The sequence below is a fragment of the Notothenia coriiceps genome, unplaced genomic scaffold (genome assembly GCF_000735185.1).
Source record: "Notothenia coriiceps isolate Sejong01 unplaced genomic scaffold, NC01 NC01_scaffold00030216, whole genome shotgun sequence".
Classification (NCBI taxonomy): Eukaryota; Metazoa; Chordata; class Actinopteri; order Perciformes; family Nototheniidae; genus Notothenia; species Notothenia coriiceps.
The window spans coordinates 320,622-336,489 of record NW_011362917.1 but is presented as its reverse complement, the minus strand read 5'-3'; the positions used below and the strand labels follow the sequence as shown (position 1 = coordinate 336,489).

The 15,868-nt window shown below is 42.5% G+C and overlaps 1 protein-coding gene across 4 annotated transcripts in view; it reads left to right on the top strand.

The window, feature by feature from the left end:
- The window catches only part of LOC104959412 (semaphorin-3F-like), an 81,609-nt gene that overhangs the window by 38,548 nt on the left and 27,193 nt on the right, over positions 1-15,868 (top strand). For 2 of the 4 annotated variants that reach the window (XM_010787302.1, XM_010787301.1), the window contains exons 3-7: positions 5,127-5,287; positions 5,611-5,673; positions 6,135-6,254; positions 8,418-8,507; positions 10,172-10,265. In XM_010787302.1, the coding sequence (XP_010785604.1) occupies positions 5,127-5,287; positions 5,611-5,673; positions 6,135-6,254; positions 8,418-8,507; positions 10,172-10,265 (528 nt within the window). The remainder of the gene's footprint in view (positions 1-5,126; positions 5,288-5,610; positions 5,674-6,134; positions 6,255-8,417; positions 8,508-10,171; positions 10,266-15,868) is intronic. The other 2 variants (XM_010787304.1, XM_010787303.1) reach the window with 1 other exon arrangement.

Below are 15,868 nucleotides of genomic sequence, written 5' to 3'. Positions count from 1 at the left end.
AAGTTACTTCCAGATGGAATTTCTCTCCCACACACCCCGCCTAAAAAAACACATTTGAACCTGAAAGTGAGAATAATATGTCCTCTTTTAACATTACAGCTGGTGTAGAGAACCATAAGCTTTAGACAATGAGTAAATTGTCTGTGAATTTGACTTTGACATCTCTCTCAGGACATGCTATGACTCTGACATTGAACTAGAATGTGTTCAGGACTCATCTTACTCAGCTCCCTGTTCTCAAACACTGGCACAAACCTTTCTACCGGCCAGAGAGGAGTGTTGAGTTGTGGGAACCGGCAGTGGGCTGTGTCACCTTGAGATGCTGGGAGAGAGGAGAGGATTGTCTGTGTTCAGCAGACTGGAGACAGCGGACCGGATTGCCTCTCCCTTCTGGAATGAGAGCTCTCTCCTGTATGCATTACTTGTGTACACGAAAGATGGAGCAATGAGAAAAAAGAAATGAAGGATGTCAGTCTAATTAAAGGACTTCTTATTTGTGTGGAAGTGCATGGCTGGGGAGACCTTGAGTGAGGGTATCATGTTCCCTCTCCGGCTTACTTTCACCTCTAATAGAGCCTTTGCCATTCCACAGGGGGAAGCGGTGCGTCCCCGAAACAAAGCCCTCGCTGTGTGTGTGTGTGCAGACCCCCCAGAGTGAACCTAAACCATGCACACAGTAATGGGCTACTTCAGGAGTTTATCTGGCTCTAATAGACACACTTGTTTGCTGCTCCAAGCCTCTAAATCTCCAGGATAAGTCTGTGTGTTGGAGAAAAGCTGTCATGCCCTAATGTGGAGGACAAAGAGCACAGCGGCCACTCTGAGCTGATCCTGTTTGAAAGTGTAATCTGCTACTGAGGGCATGTAGTGGATCGAGTGAGCAATGTAGGAGCTTTTTGCAATTTGATGAGATGTTTTTAGAGTATTGAATGCCAGCTATGCTAATTTGTTGCACAAACATGCTACCTTTTGGGATTTACCACACACTTTAACACAACCCTACACAATTCTTATAGATTTTACAGTGCAGGTATAATTCTTGATCGGTCACATTGAGGCACAGTCTCTCTCTTCATGTTGCATTGCTGGAATATGAGTATTTACTGTACTGTCCCTCCGTAAAATGTTGATAATCAGGAGGCTGTGGCTCAGTGGATGGTGTGCTGTACTTCAAATCAGAGGGTAGCAAGTTCGAGTCCCACTGCAGTCAGCATGTCGTTGTGTCCCTGGGCAAGACACTTCACCTGAAATTGCTCCTGTGGGCATTGTCCACAGTATTGAATTTATGTTAGTCGCTTTGGATAAAATGACATGTGATGATGATAATCCAGTCATTTAATATATATAATTCCAAAGTGAGACATTACCTACATTAGTACTGTTAACTTCTGGACCTGCGTTGACAATACTTGTGTACTACAGGATGAATGCTGGATTTGTCCTTGTTACAGAGTATTTTGACAATTTAGTACTGCTACTTTTACTTAAGTCTGAGTACTTCTTCCACCATTGGCTGGTTGTGATTGTGTGTTTGCCGGGCACCAGTCTTCGGGTCCTGCTGGTTGTGTTTTCACAGGCGGTCTGACCCCCAGGCGAGTGTTTCAGTCCAGCTCAGTTGCCATTATGCGTCCTCCATCAACATTTCATAGCAGCACAATGCCGGCTGCCCCTGCCCGAGGCGAAGGTTGACTTTGGGACTGAGCTCAGAAAGGCTGACAGAGTAGGGATTGATGTCTAATAGCTGGATGACTTCACACTTTTTGTACCAGATCCCTTACTTCTTTCCTTTGACTTACTCGTGGTGAGATGTTTCAACAGTTTCATTCTTATGGTATTAAACGGCCCAATGGTATTCAGGCTAAATCATGAGCTCCATATGCAACCTATTCAGCTTTCCTCCTGTTGAGCTTTAAAAAGTCTTACATAAAGGACTACTTCAACCAAAAAAAGATCCTTTGTATATCATTGACTCACCCTGTGTAAACATGAATTATTTATTTATAGAGAAAGAGAAATATTTGATAAATTAAAGCAAATGGGTGCCTGTACTAAAACTCAGTTTTAAACTCTCACACATTTATATTACTAACATCCAAATGTATGCTCACTACAAAACACATTTTCAATATAATGTTACAATTTAAAACACACACACACTTTGCACATCTGCACAGTTAAAACCAATGTGTTTATGCGGACGTGTTTTTTAGCAAAAGTGCATGTGAGTATGAATAGTGAGCATACGACCGGATACAAAACACTTGGAATGCACTGAAGGAGTTGTGTGAGACTTTGTAAATAGAAGCCTTCACACAGTTGTTAATACATGCAGACTTTTCTCAATGTTTGAATTCTTCTTTCACAATAGCATTCCCTTGCATACTTCTTTCATAATAAAAACGAGGGCTTTATTTTTGCAACACCACCATCATCAAATAGGCAACGTTCCCCATGGTGTAGTATGTGTATTACAATTAGATTCGGAGGATAAGGTATGAGGAAAGTTATTTCGTCACAGTGTTGAATATATGTTGGCAGAATTTGAACATGTTGTGGGGTACACTGAGACTCCCCGCACGTTATTGTGTGATTATGAGATTAGATTACAATGTGTTTGTTTGGTAATGTGCGGCTCTCTATAGGGTGTGTTGTTGCCATGCACTGTTCACATTCCCTCTTCAGCTGACAGATGGTCCCATCCAGCTTCTCTCTGACAACAAACACACACTGAGAAGTTGCTGACAACCTGCTTCAGGAAGGGCTTCGACTAGCCCTTTCGGAATGTGTGTGTGTGTGTGTGTGTGTGTACAATGCGTTCTTATCCGGTGTGTTTCACTCTAGCCGCACGCACATATAAACATAGCAAGAGTGCATGGGGACTCATCATTCAACTTAGGTCTCCAACACAAATAATCACAGGGACCGGCCACATGTTGCATCTCCTCCGCCGTAGGCTCTGACAGCTGTCAATCACTCTGCTGCCCCGTAAACATTACTTTGGTGGGCAGTTATTAAATCAAACTGTACAAATATAGCAAATCTAATGCTATTAACCATTGCTTATTGACGTAACCCCTGCGTTAAATTTAGATCTGGCAGGAAAGACTTTTAATATCAGATTCCATAAGGAGTCTGTTTAAAACAGGTCTCTAGATGGTGTTTATTTTAAGGCCCAATGGTGGACATGTTGATGGCTTTGCATGCTTTGGTGTCCAGACCTCTTCCGCTGAGCCACCTAACAACCGCACAAGAATATTTCCCAGTTACTTCAAACACGTTGAACATGACTGCGCATACAGAGCTTGTAAAAAGTGGTTATCCATCAACCGCCCTAAACATTTTCAAATCTTGAAATTACTTATTTTTATAAGTCTTGGCCGCTGCTTAGTTAGGCCCGACTCCCCACGTCGAATTCATTTCACACCGCCTTGCTTTTATTATACACTGGCACACCTCTGCTCTGATATATCATTTGTAAACATTGAAACAAAGCTAACTGTATTTGACAGTTTATCCTTTGGTTTCCCTTCACCACATTTTCCGGCTCCTAAATCAACATTGAAGAACTCGGGTTAACCTCAAAGTGTGGTTCCCTGTTTCTGCTTTCTGTGGTCTGTTGGTTGTAGAATAAAGCCAAACAGTGAAGCGGGACTTTCCAGCTGTTTGAGAGAAACCTCTGTGTTTGTCCAACAATATGTCAGGGCCACCCTCCATTGCCTCTCCCTTAGAGATTGTAGAGGAGTGTGTTTGTCTATGGTGCGGCCTGGGGCCTTCGCTGTCTTAGCTGTGGCCTCTTTGCCCCGTCTGTACGTGGCTGCTGAACCAAGAAGAACACATCAAACAAACACTCAAACACGGAGCTAAAGGAAGATTGGGTTACTCTCAACATGAGTGGACTAGTTTACTGCATTGTCTTACCATGGTGCACACTCCTCTGACCTTTAGAGAGTACTTTCAAACCAGGGATGAGGCAGAACTTATTTCTAGAAATGTTTTCCCCATTGGCAACCATTTTGAGGTAATGGTAACCAGTTCTTGGCCTATGGGTGCCATCATTGGCTATCACTTTTTACAGATAAAAAACACAAGAGGCAGCGAACTGAACAATTTGCACCCCAGCCCATCAGAGTGGTAATTCAGCTTTATCATAGGTATGATTAAAAACAAGTCAAAGTCATTTCTGGAAGTAGACATGACTTTGAAATGATGGACAAGCCAATGTTGGTGTGACTTGATGGACCCAAAATGTAATATTTCAATAGTTAACATCCAATGGATCAAGAGATCTTTGGTGGGAATCAGAACAAAGGTTTAAAAAAAAAAAAAAAAGTTTGAAATGGAGAAAACATTTAGAAATAAGTGACTTGGTGGATTCACTTCGTAAGAGTCCATAACGAACATGAAAATAGCTTCTACTGATATTTTGTACAATGAAGGTCTTCACAATCGATGGTAACTACCGTATATCTAAATCGCAATATTGACTCGTGCAATATCCAAATAGCAATAAGTACAATATCTGGTAAAGGCAAAATATGATTCTATATTAAATATTGTGGTGCTGCAGATGATTTCGTATTTGAAAGACCTACTAAATAAAATCCTTGTTTAGGACTGATCCTCATTTTCATTGATTTTGTGAATGAAAATCGCAATTGCAATGTTAGTCAAAATCATTGCAATATAATGTGTTTCTACTTGTTTTTTTTTAATTATATGGTGAGTAAAAGTAGAATATTTTCAGTGTTGGCAACCACTTTTCAGACACCTTAACTTCTTCCACACGGTATCATTTGTAGTAAACACATCTATCCGTCAAACTACTGTGTCTGTCTTTTCTAACTTCTGTCTCGCACTCAACGGCAGCCATTGATGACTTTTCTAGATCCTCTGATCCACTCAGGAGGTATTAAGCCATCAACACAGTGTGACAGACGCTCAGTAGCACTTGTCTCTAATGCGCAGTGTCAAGTTACAGCCGTGTTGGTGGAAAAAAACATCAGTAAACTCCACACGGGTATGCAGGAGTGGCACAAGGAATGTGTCAGTTGTCCATGCATGTGTGTGTGAAAATGTGCATGTGCACCACAGCTGTCATTAAATGGTGTATTTCTGTCTCCGTGCAGAGCTGAGATCCACCGGTACCGCTCATCACTTCGCATTCATCCTCAACACCAGCGACTACCGGATCCTGCGTATGGATGAGGACCATGACCGCATGTACGTGGGCAGCAAGGACCACATCCTCTCTCTGGACCTCCATGACATCAACAAGGAACCACATATCGTAAGACCATTCCCATCATGCACTTTCCCTAAACTCTGGCCCTTTTACCTCAGCACTACAACAGCTGCCCCAAAGGGAACAATCCTCTCCCCTATTGCCCCAGCATCACACATGTTGCTCACATCTAGTTGTTCTTGGACTGGTATTTCTTCTGGTGCCGGTTCATTAAAACACTGTAATTGGGTTATGACAATCCCAACAGGACTAATATTAGCCTGGGAGGATATCCTTTTTGCAGTTTCAGCCGAAATATCTCATAAATGCCAGTGATGTATAACGGGTTGGATTGTAACTATGAAATGTCCTCTGTTCCTGCGTCACAGCTCCACTGGCCGGTGTCCGAGCGAAGAAAGATGGAGTGCCTTGTGAGCGGGAAGGATGCCATTGTAAGTACGCCTGTTGTTGACAGCACCCATAAGCTCAGCGGGGTCGTTCTGCTGAGGTGATTTCCATCAACTTGATAGGCTGAGCATGAGAAAATACGAGCTCCCCTCCATTGTACAAATTGTTTGCACAAGTGAAGAACCTTGTTAAAATCACCTGTGGGTTCGGAGTTGGCCTAGTAAAAGTGCTGGTTCCCTTCTCTCTTGCCAAAGAGACAGAAATGGATTTGGCGCAAAGTCAATCTCACCATCCTCCTCTCTGCCAGGCCAGGCTGGGCAGCACAACACTATTGGCAGATAGTTTGATATATTGTCCAGATATATAGAGAAGCACAGTATAACAGGTTTATTTTTATCCACTTAGACTTACGGTAAATCTGCAGGAGGTGTACCAGTAAACCACGGCTATAAATGTCTTTTTATTTCGAAGTGTATTGCCCACTAATTGGTCTTTGTGTCTCCAGGAGGAGTGTGCAAACTTCATCCGTCTGGTCGAGCCATGGAACCGGACTCATCTGTACATCTGTGGGACGGGAGCTTACAATCCAGTCTGTACCTTCGTCAACAGGGGACGCAAACCCCAGGTTAGGATGAAAGAGGAGTGTTCATGAACTCCCTTTACATCAACTCAGCAAACATAAACAGCTTTCTCCATCTGCGTCATGAATGGCATAGCTTGGCCTCTCCCTTTTTTTTTTTTTTCTTACCAAAGTTCTCCATCCACCTTACGCTAGGTTCCCTTTACGATTTCCCTCCATCATTAAGCCTGCTCGAGGTACCATGTCTCCGCGTCTGGGCAAGCAGCACAGCTTCACCGGCACACAGCTGTCCTCCCCAGCGAGCTGTTAAAGCTGCTCTGTTTAGTCTCAGCCTTTTAATGGGACCTCTTGAATTTCCTAAACCGAGCCAGGCATCGCTACCTTTGCGTTAGTCCCCTTTAACACCTCACTCTTCCTTAAATATCACACTTGTTCCCTTAATGACGGCCGGGGGAGTTTTAAAAACCGGATAAATAAAATATAAATTTCCCCATTGGACTCTCCCTGGAGATATACAGTGCTGTTGCAACGGCAAGCGTGCCTTGCATGAGTCCCTTGTTGCATATGGTTCCTACATGACCCTTTGTTAATGAAGGGCTTCCATCCATTCACTCACCTATCCATTCACCCCTTCATGCATCCAGGCCACCCGCCAGCCTCCAGCGTGTGGGACGTTGGGTAATTGGAAGTGGGAGCTCCCATTATGGGGTGCCAGTGGAATGTTCCAGTTCTAGTCCATTAATGAGAGGACTGTTTTTCCCTCCGTCACACTGAACAGACAGGTCCGAGTCCCCCCCCCCCAAAAAAAACCTCCATGACCACCTTTCTCAGCTGGGCTGGGGACTATGATTGGAAATTAATTGATACACACATATTCAAGATTCAAGGCTTTTATTTTCATGTGTGCAAAGCTACAGTGTAGTTATGACAACGAACATCTTAGGTCACATGCTCCTCCAACAGTGCAACACAATAAACGGGTAAAATAGTGCAAGTAAATAAAATGAAATAGAATATATTAGTGCAGAATAGTCTACATATATCCTGCCGCAGACCTTTCTATCATTAATAATTCAACTTTCAGACAGATTTTTGTCATTTGATTTCACCACTGCAGGGTATATTCTTAGGCTTGCCAGCTTTAAGTAGGCGCCCTGTAGTTTTTCTAAACGGTAATAGCCAAATGTTTTGCTTTGGCAGCAGCTTTTAGGGGAATGTATGAAGCATACTGTGAGCGCCTTTATTGACTCAACCACAGGATAGGGAACCATCTGGTCGAATAAAGCTACACACATTTGCTGCACAATCCTTCACACACATAGTATATGTATATGTACCTAATTCACTTGCATTCCTAAAGGTGTTCACGGGTCGTTAAAATTCTTAAATTCAATTGTTTTAAATGTAGGCTTTAAAAGGTTGCATTTTTTTGGAACATTTTGAAAATAATGCTTTAATCTACAGCAAATGCTCAATCTGATTTATTGATGTTTTCCTCAGAATGGGAGCTCAACTGAAACAACAAAAGCTTCCTACCTGATCAGTTCTACTCACTATTATTCTACCCTTCCAGCTCCTTTGGATTTCAATCTTTAATTTAACAAGATTAAGACTCAGATGCAATTATTCTACACTTTGCTGCGATGGGGAAATGTACAATTGAACCTGAAGTGGATGGAGAATATGTTATTGAAGCCAGCTGGCAGCTGTATGAAGCCTGGGGTTGCCTCTTTTCTTATAAAGAATGTCAAATTAGTAATCGATTAAGCGTTTGAAACCCAGGTGAAAAGTGTCAAAACGATTAAGCCACAAGTACAACTTGCTAACAGACTCCAGCAAACCTTCATTATTGTTTGGCTGCAGTCCGCACTACATTACCACAGCGGCCAAGATGAGCAAGTGCTTCAGCTAGAACTCTATCCGACCTTTTGACAGCGTTCTGGTCTGACTCAAAGAAATTCTATCACTTATTTTATATTTTATTTTAATAACACATTTTTGTTGAATATAACCATACAAAAGAAACCAGTATTACATCTAATTCTTAAATTCTTATCCTGCAGTCTAGTCTCAGTAGCATTGGTTTGGTGAGTTTCTGATCCTTTCTAAAAATCAGGACAGTTTCAAGCTGATGAAGCTCCGAAAGGTCCCTAATCCCTCCTCCTCAGTGGCGTAACATCCAGACTCTGTTGCTGTCTCCTGTTTTAGACCTCCATGTATCTGCAGATGGCCCAGGCCAGAGGAAGGGCTAGCCGCGCAGCTGAACCCAGCGCGGTGCACGACACGCTTGGACTTAAGGTGCGATGTGGGCCCTGTCTGCACCGCAGCCCTGCGTTCTGCCCGGGCTCGCGGTCCCCAGCAGCATGCTCCCCCCCTTCCTTTTTTTGTGTCTGATCACATTTTGTCATCACCATCCCTAACACGGCTATCACTTGTTTATCTCCGTAACATTTAGCATGCCTCCCTTCCAGTCCGTGCACAACCGTTTAAGGTTTGTGTGATGTGGAATTGCATTTAATGTCATCTTTGTTTCACTCATGTTCTCTTTGTGTGAGCCTCATTGTCTAAACACCCCTTTTGTGTTCGCCATTGTCCATTCGTGCTTTGCGTCTGTGCTAAATGTCACATGTTTGCATGGTGGAATTGGCTGCTGAAAGAAATCAGTTGACTTTTGCAAGACTCCCATTTAATTAAACGGGCTTTCACTGCTGTTCAGTGCATGGCATACTCTTTTTTTTTTTCATTTAGCAAAGCCCATTAAATACAGATCAAATGATTCCTCCCGCTTATCTGAGACAACGCAGGATGTCCCGCCCCCATCAGCCCCTCCCCGCATCGGGCCCTCCTCCACCTTCTGCAGGAATGTGGTGCAGTCTCTCCCACTCCTCAGCATCTGACCTACTCCCACAGCAGGCTCTGTTAGCCCAGAGCAAACAGCAGCCATCTGTAGCCAACTAGCTGTGCAGCAAAGGAAATAAAAGAGCTGCATACTTGAACATGCCTCCACTGTTTGAGCTCTCCAAGCACTTTGAAACACTGAGAGGGACTCATGCAGGACATAAAGGCTCGAGGTGCAGGGGGGACTCTTTGAAAATGTTGCAAGTTTTTTTATTTCAAACATGTTGCAACTTTTGGGAAGGGTCATCTTTTACGGCAAGGTTGTAAAAACACGTTCAGGGCACAGCTTCCCTCTGGTACACATAAATGTTTGTGACCTTTTTTCTTACACGTCAACATCTGGCATGGCTGGCAGTCAGCCTCCAGCACCTCCTTACTTGCACGAGTGCTGATTTTAATCAAAGATGAGTAGGGAATTAAACGAGGCTGCGTGTATGATCCAATGAAGTGAGTTTGGCACAGTGGTTTATTCGCTCCCCTGATTTAGCGCTGATGGACAATGACAGAAATGTCTCCATCGCTGTACCCGTTGGGAGTGAAATATTTGGTTTTGGACATGCTTTGGTTTCTGAGGCGGAGCTACAGGACATGTCATCGCACGCCACTAATTCATTTCCCAAGCTCTCATACGCAAATTCCTGCCAATCAACTCGCAGTGCTTGCGTGCAGTGATGCTACGAGCAGTGAGCATCAGTCATCCAGCCTCCATCCCCGGCTTGTTTTCACTGTGCTGGATTACAGGTGTCAGCAGCCATAGGCACCGAGAAGCTGAGAGATGTCTGGCATGTAGCTTATAATGCCGAGAGAAGAAGCCCGTATTGTTTTCCCGCAGTAAAGTGGCATAGACATGGATCAGAAATTCCTTGCTTCCCTGCATGTATTTTTCCGTAAGAACGCACGCTCATTATTCTAATACTTCATCCCCCATCAGGCCGTAGAGGTCCCACAGGAGTCAGACGGAGCACATTGGCTGCCTCGCTTTCCCCACACAAGGGAATCATAGTGACAAGATGAAGAGTGCTGAATTTATTGCTGTATCCATGTGATTTCTTTTCCCATTTCAGGAAGAAATCTTCCATTTGGAGCCGGGCAAAGTGGAATCTGGGAAGGGAAAGTGCTCCTACGACCCGAATGTCAACAGCGTGTCAGCTTTGATCAGTGAGTATCGCCATGGGTTTGGTCACATGAGGGCGTAACCATGGTCAGGCCTAGCAACGACAGTTTCATGGATTGTTTATCTTTTTCTTTATATGCCTCACAATGCATATTTTTAAAGTTCTTTTCCGTCTGCCATTGAAGAAGAAGCCAAAAAGGTCACGCTCAGTGTCCTTTACATTCTTTGCCTATTTCCCACAGTTAGCTGCATTTACAAATCAGCCGAATCATCAGGAATATGTCCTTGTTAAGGTGGAGGTGGACATTATGTGTCTGTTAATGGGAACCCCTCACTGGGGAATCATGCCTTCCAATAAAAATACTTAAAGCATGTTGGGAAAGCATTGCTGTGCTTTCATTACCATTTGAAGAGTACGGTGATCTCTACTCACGTGTGCACCAAGGCTCACACAGTCTTACTTCCCACAGGGCCTGAAGTATTTGCACATGTTTTAATAGTTAAACAGTCCTCTGCTTACATACCATTATATTTACAGACAGGTTACCAAGGAACTCTGTAGGGGGGTAATGGTGTTGCGTAATTTAATTACAAAATGAATGCAATTACAATCAGTTACAGTAACTGGGAAAAGACCTTATGTTAGTAATTACATAGATATTATTTTCAAGTTAAATATTTTCATTAAAGAGCTTATATGCAGAAGTAAATTATATTGGTTATTCAAGTTATATTAAAGAACTTTAAATACAAGTTTGACTGTACTCAAAAGTATGGATACAGACTCAGATTGAGAGGGAAAAAAATGTGCAAAACATTTTTAAATGAAGGAATAGTTTTTAACTTTTGTATTTTTTTTATTGTTATTTATTTTGGAGGGCTCCTTTGGGGTAAAATATAGAAAATAAATTAGATCTACTTCAGCGAGAAAGTGTGTCCCAATGTTTATTTACTATCTATCCATTATGTCCTGGTAACCATGATTAGTTTAGCCTTTCATCTAGTGTAGCATTCATGAGGGCAGTGTCCTCTGTCTCTTCGCCCAAGGTCACTTAGTGAGACAGACCACACAGTTGCCACATGTGAAAGGCGATCTTCTCTCTGTGGGGCGAGGCAGCGGGTGTAAATCACTGCCACTGCCTTCCCACATTAGCGCAGTGCCAGCTGACCGGTATGGAACCAGCACTGTCATCCAAGATGGATTCATCCCCGACTTCTTCCAGTTAGCATCCTACACAGTGTTGATACGGACCGAGATCCACAACAATAGATGTACCGTTGGATTTGCTCACCACATTAGACACCCCATCATCCGTGGACGTTTTAATGATGCGTCATCAATCTCCATATAGCGCTGATGAACACCGTGACATTGAATATAATGGTGGTAGGACAGTGTTTTGTGTTTTCCTCTGCTGTACCTCCTGCTGTCAGCTTACTCGATCTCTGACAGTCCCACCTGCTCTCCAGCGGGGCCCCAGCAGCTGGAGGACCGACACCTTGCCTTTCTGTGCCTTAACAAGGCTGTTGTATACATTTGTCAGTCTGCACACATGGATGTGCTCATAGTTTATGTCTTTATGGAGTGCGTGCGAAGGCTGTTTTCAGGAAGTTTGAGCTCTGTTTTTGGTTACGCTTTCATTGATGTGTGATGAGTTTTCCCTGGAAGAAATGTACTATTATCTTTCAAGAAAATGGCATAGTGGTCTCAAAATTGGGAGGGATGTGTCACAGGAAGTGCTTTGATGCTTACATCTTATTGTCCGGAGTTACCAATAGTATTTTATTTGTATTTAACAATTGGAAACGTACTGGTCCATATTTAATAATACTCTGCAATTTACAACTTGACGATAAAATATACTTCACCTGCTGTGTAAGGTTAATGACTACACTTTGGTCGTACTTAAATTCTAACTCTGTCCAGCGTGACTGACATATTTTAGCATTGTTCTATATTACAGACAATATGTCCACATTTAGATTTTATAAACCTCTTGTTATAAATACACAGTGGCGAGCCGTGACTTTTATACCTAGGCCCTCGTATTTATCATTGTAACTCAAACTTGAAAATGAGTCGGTTAATAATTTTGCAATGATGTCATCACTTTCACTGACATGAGCCTTATGCAAATCATAAATCTATCGATCAGATTTATGATTAGAAAACGATAAAAGTAGGGTAGACTAATGCAAAATATAACTAAACAAATATTAAAAATATATATCTTTAAAACAAAAACCTTTTCTTTAATGTTTTCAAATATTCTTTTTTTTTTATATCTTAGGGTCTAGAGGGCCCTGACGGCTCATCACTGTAAATACGTAATAAGATATTAGTGTGGTAGTGGTGGTCTAATGCCGGGGTTTCCCAAAGTGGGGGTCAAATTTTTATTTTTATTTTTTAATCATTTGTTTTTAATAATAATTATTAATAATAACGTTTGCATAGACATTTTCAGGGGCGGACTAGTCATCTGTATAATTTCCCCGCAACGAGGCGAGTGCAGCGAGTGCGGAAAACTGAAATGAATTCACTAGCACCCCCCCCCATGCAACCCACTCTCTTCAGTCTGCGTACAAATGACACAACTTCACACATTGGCAATGCGTGCAATAGATACGCAGAAGTCAGATTTTGCGTGCATATGATACGCTAACCATACCATTGAGATCTGAGGCCGAGTTTTACGTGCATACGCCACATTTCGTGCCTGCACCACTTGTTTTTGTCCGTTCGGATCTTGGTAGACCGGAAGCTGTGTGGTTCATAAAAACATGTTCTTACTCAATATCAAGCCACGATTATTGTTTTTATTTTAAATCGTATAATGTCTGACTTTTTTTTTGCCGTCTGTGAGGAAAATAAATAGGGCTCAGAGCCTCAGAATACTGAAATCTGTATTTTTTTTAATGTGTTTTCCTTCTAATTTGTTATTCTTTTCTAAATAACACACTGTTATTTACTCAACAATAACACGTAGTTATCCCTTAGTTTGATTCTATAATCTTGGGATTTTTAGCATGTTTTTTAGCCGTAAATAAAGTCACCGGAAACAGAAGTAGGCCTATAAGGGACATTTCGAGCATCATTGTGATACACTAGCCTCATCCCAATACCCCTCCTCGACTCCTCTCTCCCCCTCCTCCGGGAATTGACCATGGATGTATAATAAGAACTGGATACAGCGTGGGAGGCGGGGCCTCATTCATTCCTATGAGAGTTGCTCATTGGCGCATGATGATAAAATGGCCCAACTTTTGAGAGCGAAACGTCACAGATTACCCAGCAGGCCTGAGAAGTACCCGTATGTGCGCTCATAGCGCATGCGCAACTTTAACCAAAATGCTCGTTCACATCAAGCACGTCAATTGCGTACACGTAACAGCACCGCACGTTCATGACAGCATGAAGCACACTTTTTAATTTTCCCATTTACATCCTGTAACCATTTTTTGACACAAGTACAATATCCGTTGTCCACTCGCACAGACTATGTACACATCAATAAACTTCGCACGCTACATATGGGGGTGCCTTTGTTTCTTTCGTGCCCTGTTCTCGTGCTTTCGTCTTTGCAGGAAGTATTTCGGGAATCGGTCTCAGTTACCGAAGTCTTTTTTTTAATGTTGGCTCAGCCTAGATTAGGAAACGTTACATCTGTCTCCTGAAGGAGTATCGATATTTCATTAATTGTGTTTAGTATAATTTTGGAATTAGATTAACATTCTATCCTGTTAATTTCCAACAACCGGCCATACACACTGAAATCATACTCATCTCTCCCCCGTCGGTAAACGGACGTAGTGGCGTCTTCCTTCCTCCGCAACTCTGCTCTCAATCTAAAATCGCAATCTAAGGGGCAATCTTTCCCCCTGACACGACTACTTCTTCCTTTTCACCATTGTATGTAGTTAATGCATAAAAAATAATAATACCAAATACCCACCCGAAACAGAAATCCCCGGTTTTATTCTAAACTCACCATCTGGAAAACGCGGGCAGGTGTCGTCCCGCAATCGCCGCTCTTGCGAAGAGGAGGTGGTTTGTCCGGTGCTGTCGTGGTGTCCGTGTGTGGGTGTGTGTGTGTTGTGTGTGTGTGACAATGAAACATACGGGTGAGTGACTTACACTACTTTTGTCGTCAAAAAATAAAAAATGCGGTATAACCGCGATATCACCCCGAAAAAGTGTGACACTTATGTGTAGTGGGGGAGGATAGCTGCCATAGAGTGGTGGATGAACCCTACTCAGTGTGATGAACCCTATAGTGATGGCAGCTGGTTTACCCCTCCCCGCCCCTGAATCGACGAAAAACACAAGGCAAAAAGACCACATTTTACATCTGATGTAACATTTATTTTTATATTAATATATTACACTTTCGGCAAAATCTTTACTTAACTTGTATTATCTAAGGGTGCCTCGACAACTCGTGAATATGTATACACTCCGAAAAGGTGAGTAGAAGGTCAACAGCCAAAAGGAAGACAAGGTTTAAGCTGGTCGACAACTTCCACCCCAGCCCGAAAATATGCACTCATCACTTTTGTGAAGGCGCATCAGACGAGCACACATACGGAGGGAAAGCAGAGGAGGGTGGTGGAAAGCGAGGGAGTGGCGAGGACGCTGAGGAGACACACCGTAAAGTCGATAAACCTGCAGGAAGTTTTACCGCACAGAACTAGCTAAAGGCCCAGTTCAGGTTAGGGGGTCCTTCACGCACCTGAGTCTACTTTTAGATAAGCACAAACCGGTTTGCCGCCAATATGTGAAGCAAACCAACGGGTCCGGGCCTTTGTTGAAAAAGGGTAACTGAATGTACCCCCTTTCTCACCAGACATTTAGCAACCTATTAACAAAAAATTTTGATTTATTTGGATGGGTCATAACTTGTGAACATATCGGGAATAATTTTTTTGTAACAAAGAGTTCACATTAGTTACACCGAATTATTGCAATAAGACTCTAAATAAAGGGAGACGTATACTTGCGCGTAGATTGGTGCCCTGCGCGGCCGGGCCGTGCAGTCCAATGCACAAGGACTGGTTAGTCTCGTGTGAACGAGTGTCCCCTCCCATACCCCGACCTTCGATGTTGTTTCGGAATTTCCGTCCTCTCACTTTAAGTCACCTTATGTGCATCAAATGTCTCTACGACAAACTCTTTGGCTTACACTCAACCAAATTAGAAATGGGCTACCTACGTGTTTATTCTTGCCTGGGTAATAGCAGACATGAGGGTAGGTGCCTCGACATTATTACCTATCAATTAACGTGTGACAAATGGACATCTAAGTAATAGTATGATGTACCCGACATACTTAATTTGTAACATGGCATTTACAACATAATTTATTCAATTATAAATGGCTGCAACTCTAATTGCTGGGAATCGAAGAATAACCGTGATTCTCTCGCATAACGTGAAATAAATATATATCAAAATACAAACAAAAAAATATAATAATGTCCATGTTAGTAATACGATTTAATCGAGACCAACGAACCTATAGTGATTAGGAACAATGTCGCACTTAATATAATCATCGTATACAAAATACACATCGAAATATAATGATCGACATTCGGCGCGATCCGACGATTGACGGCGGAGCAAAAAGTTTAGGTAGTATTATTTGTT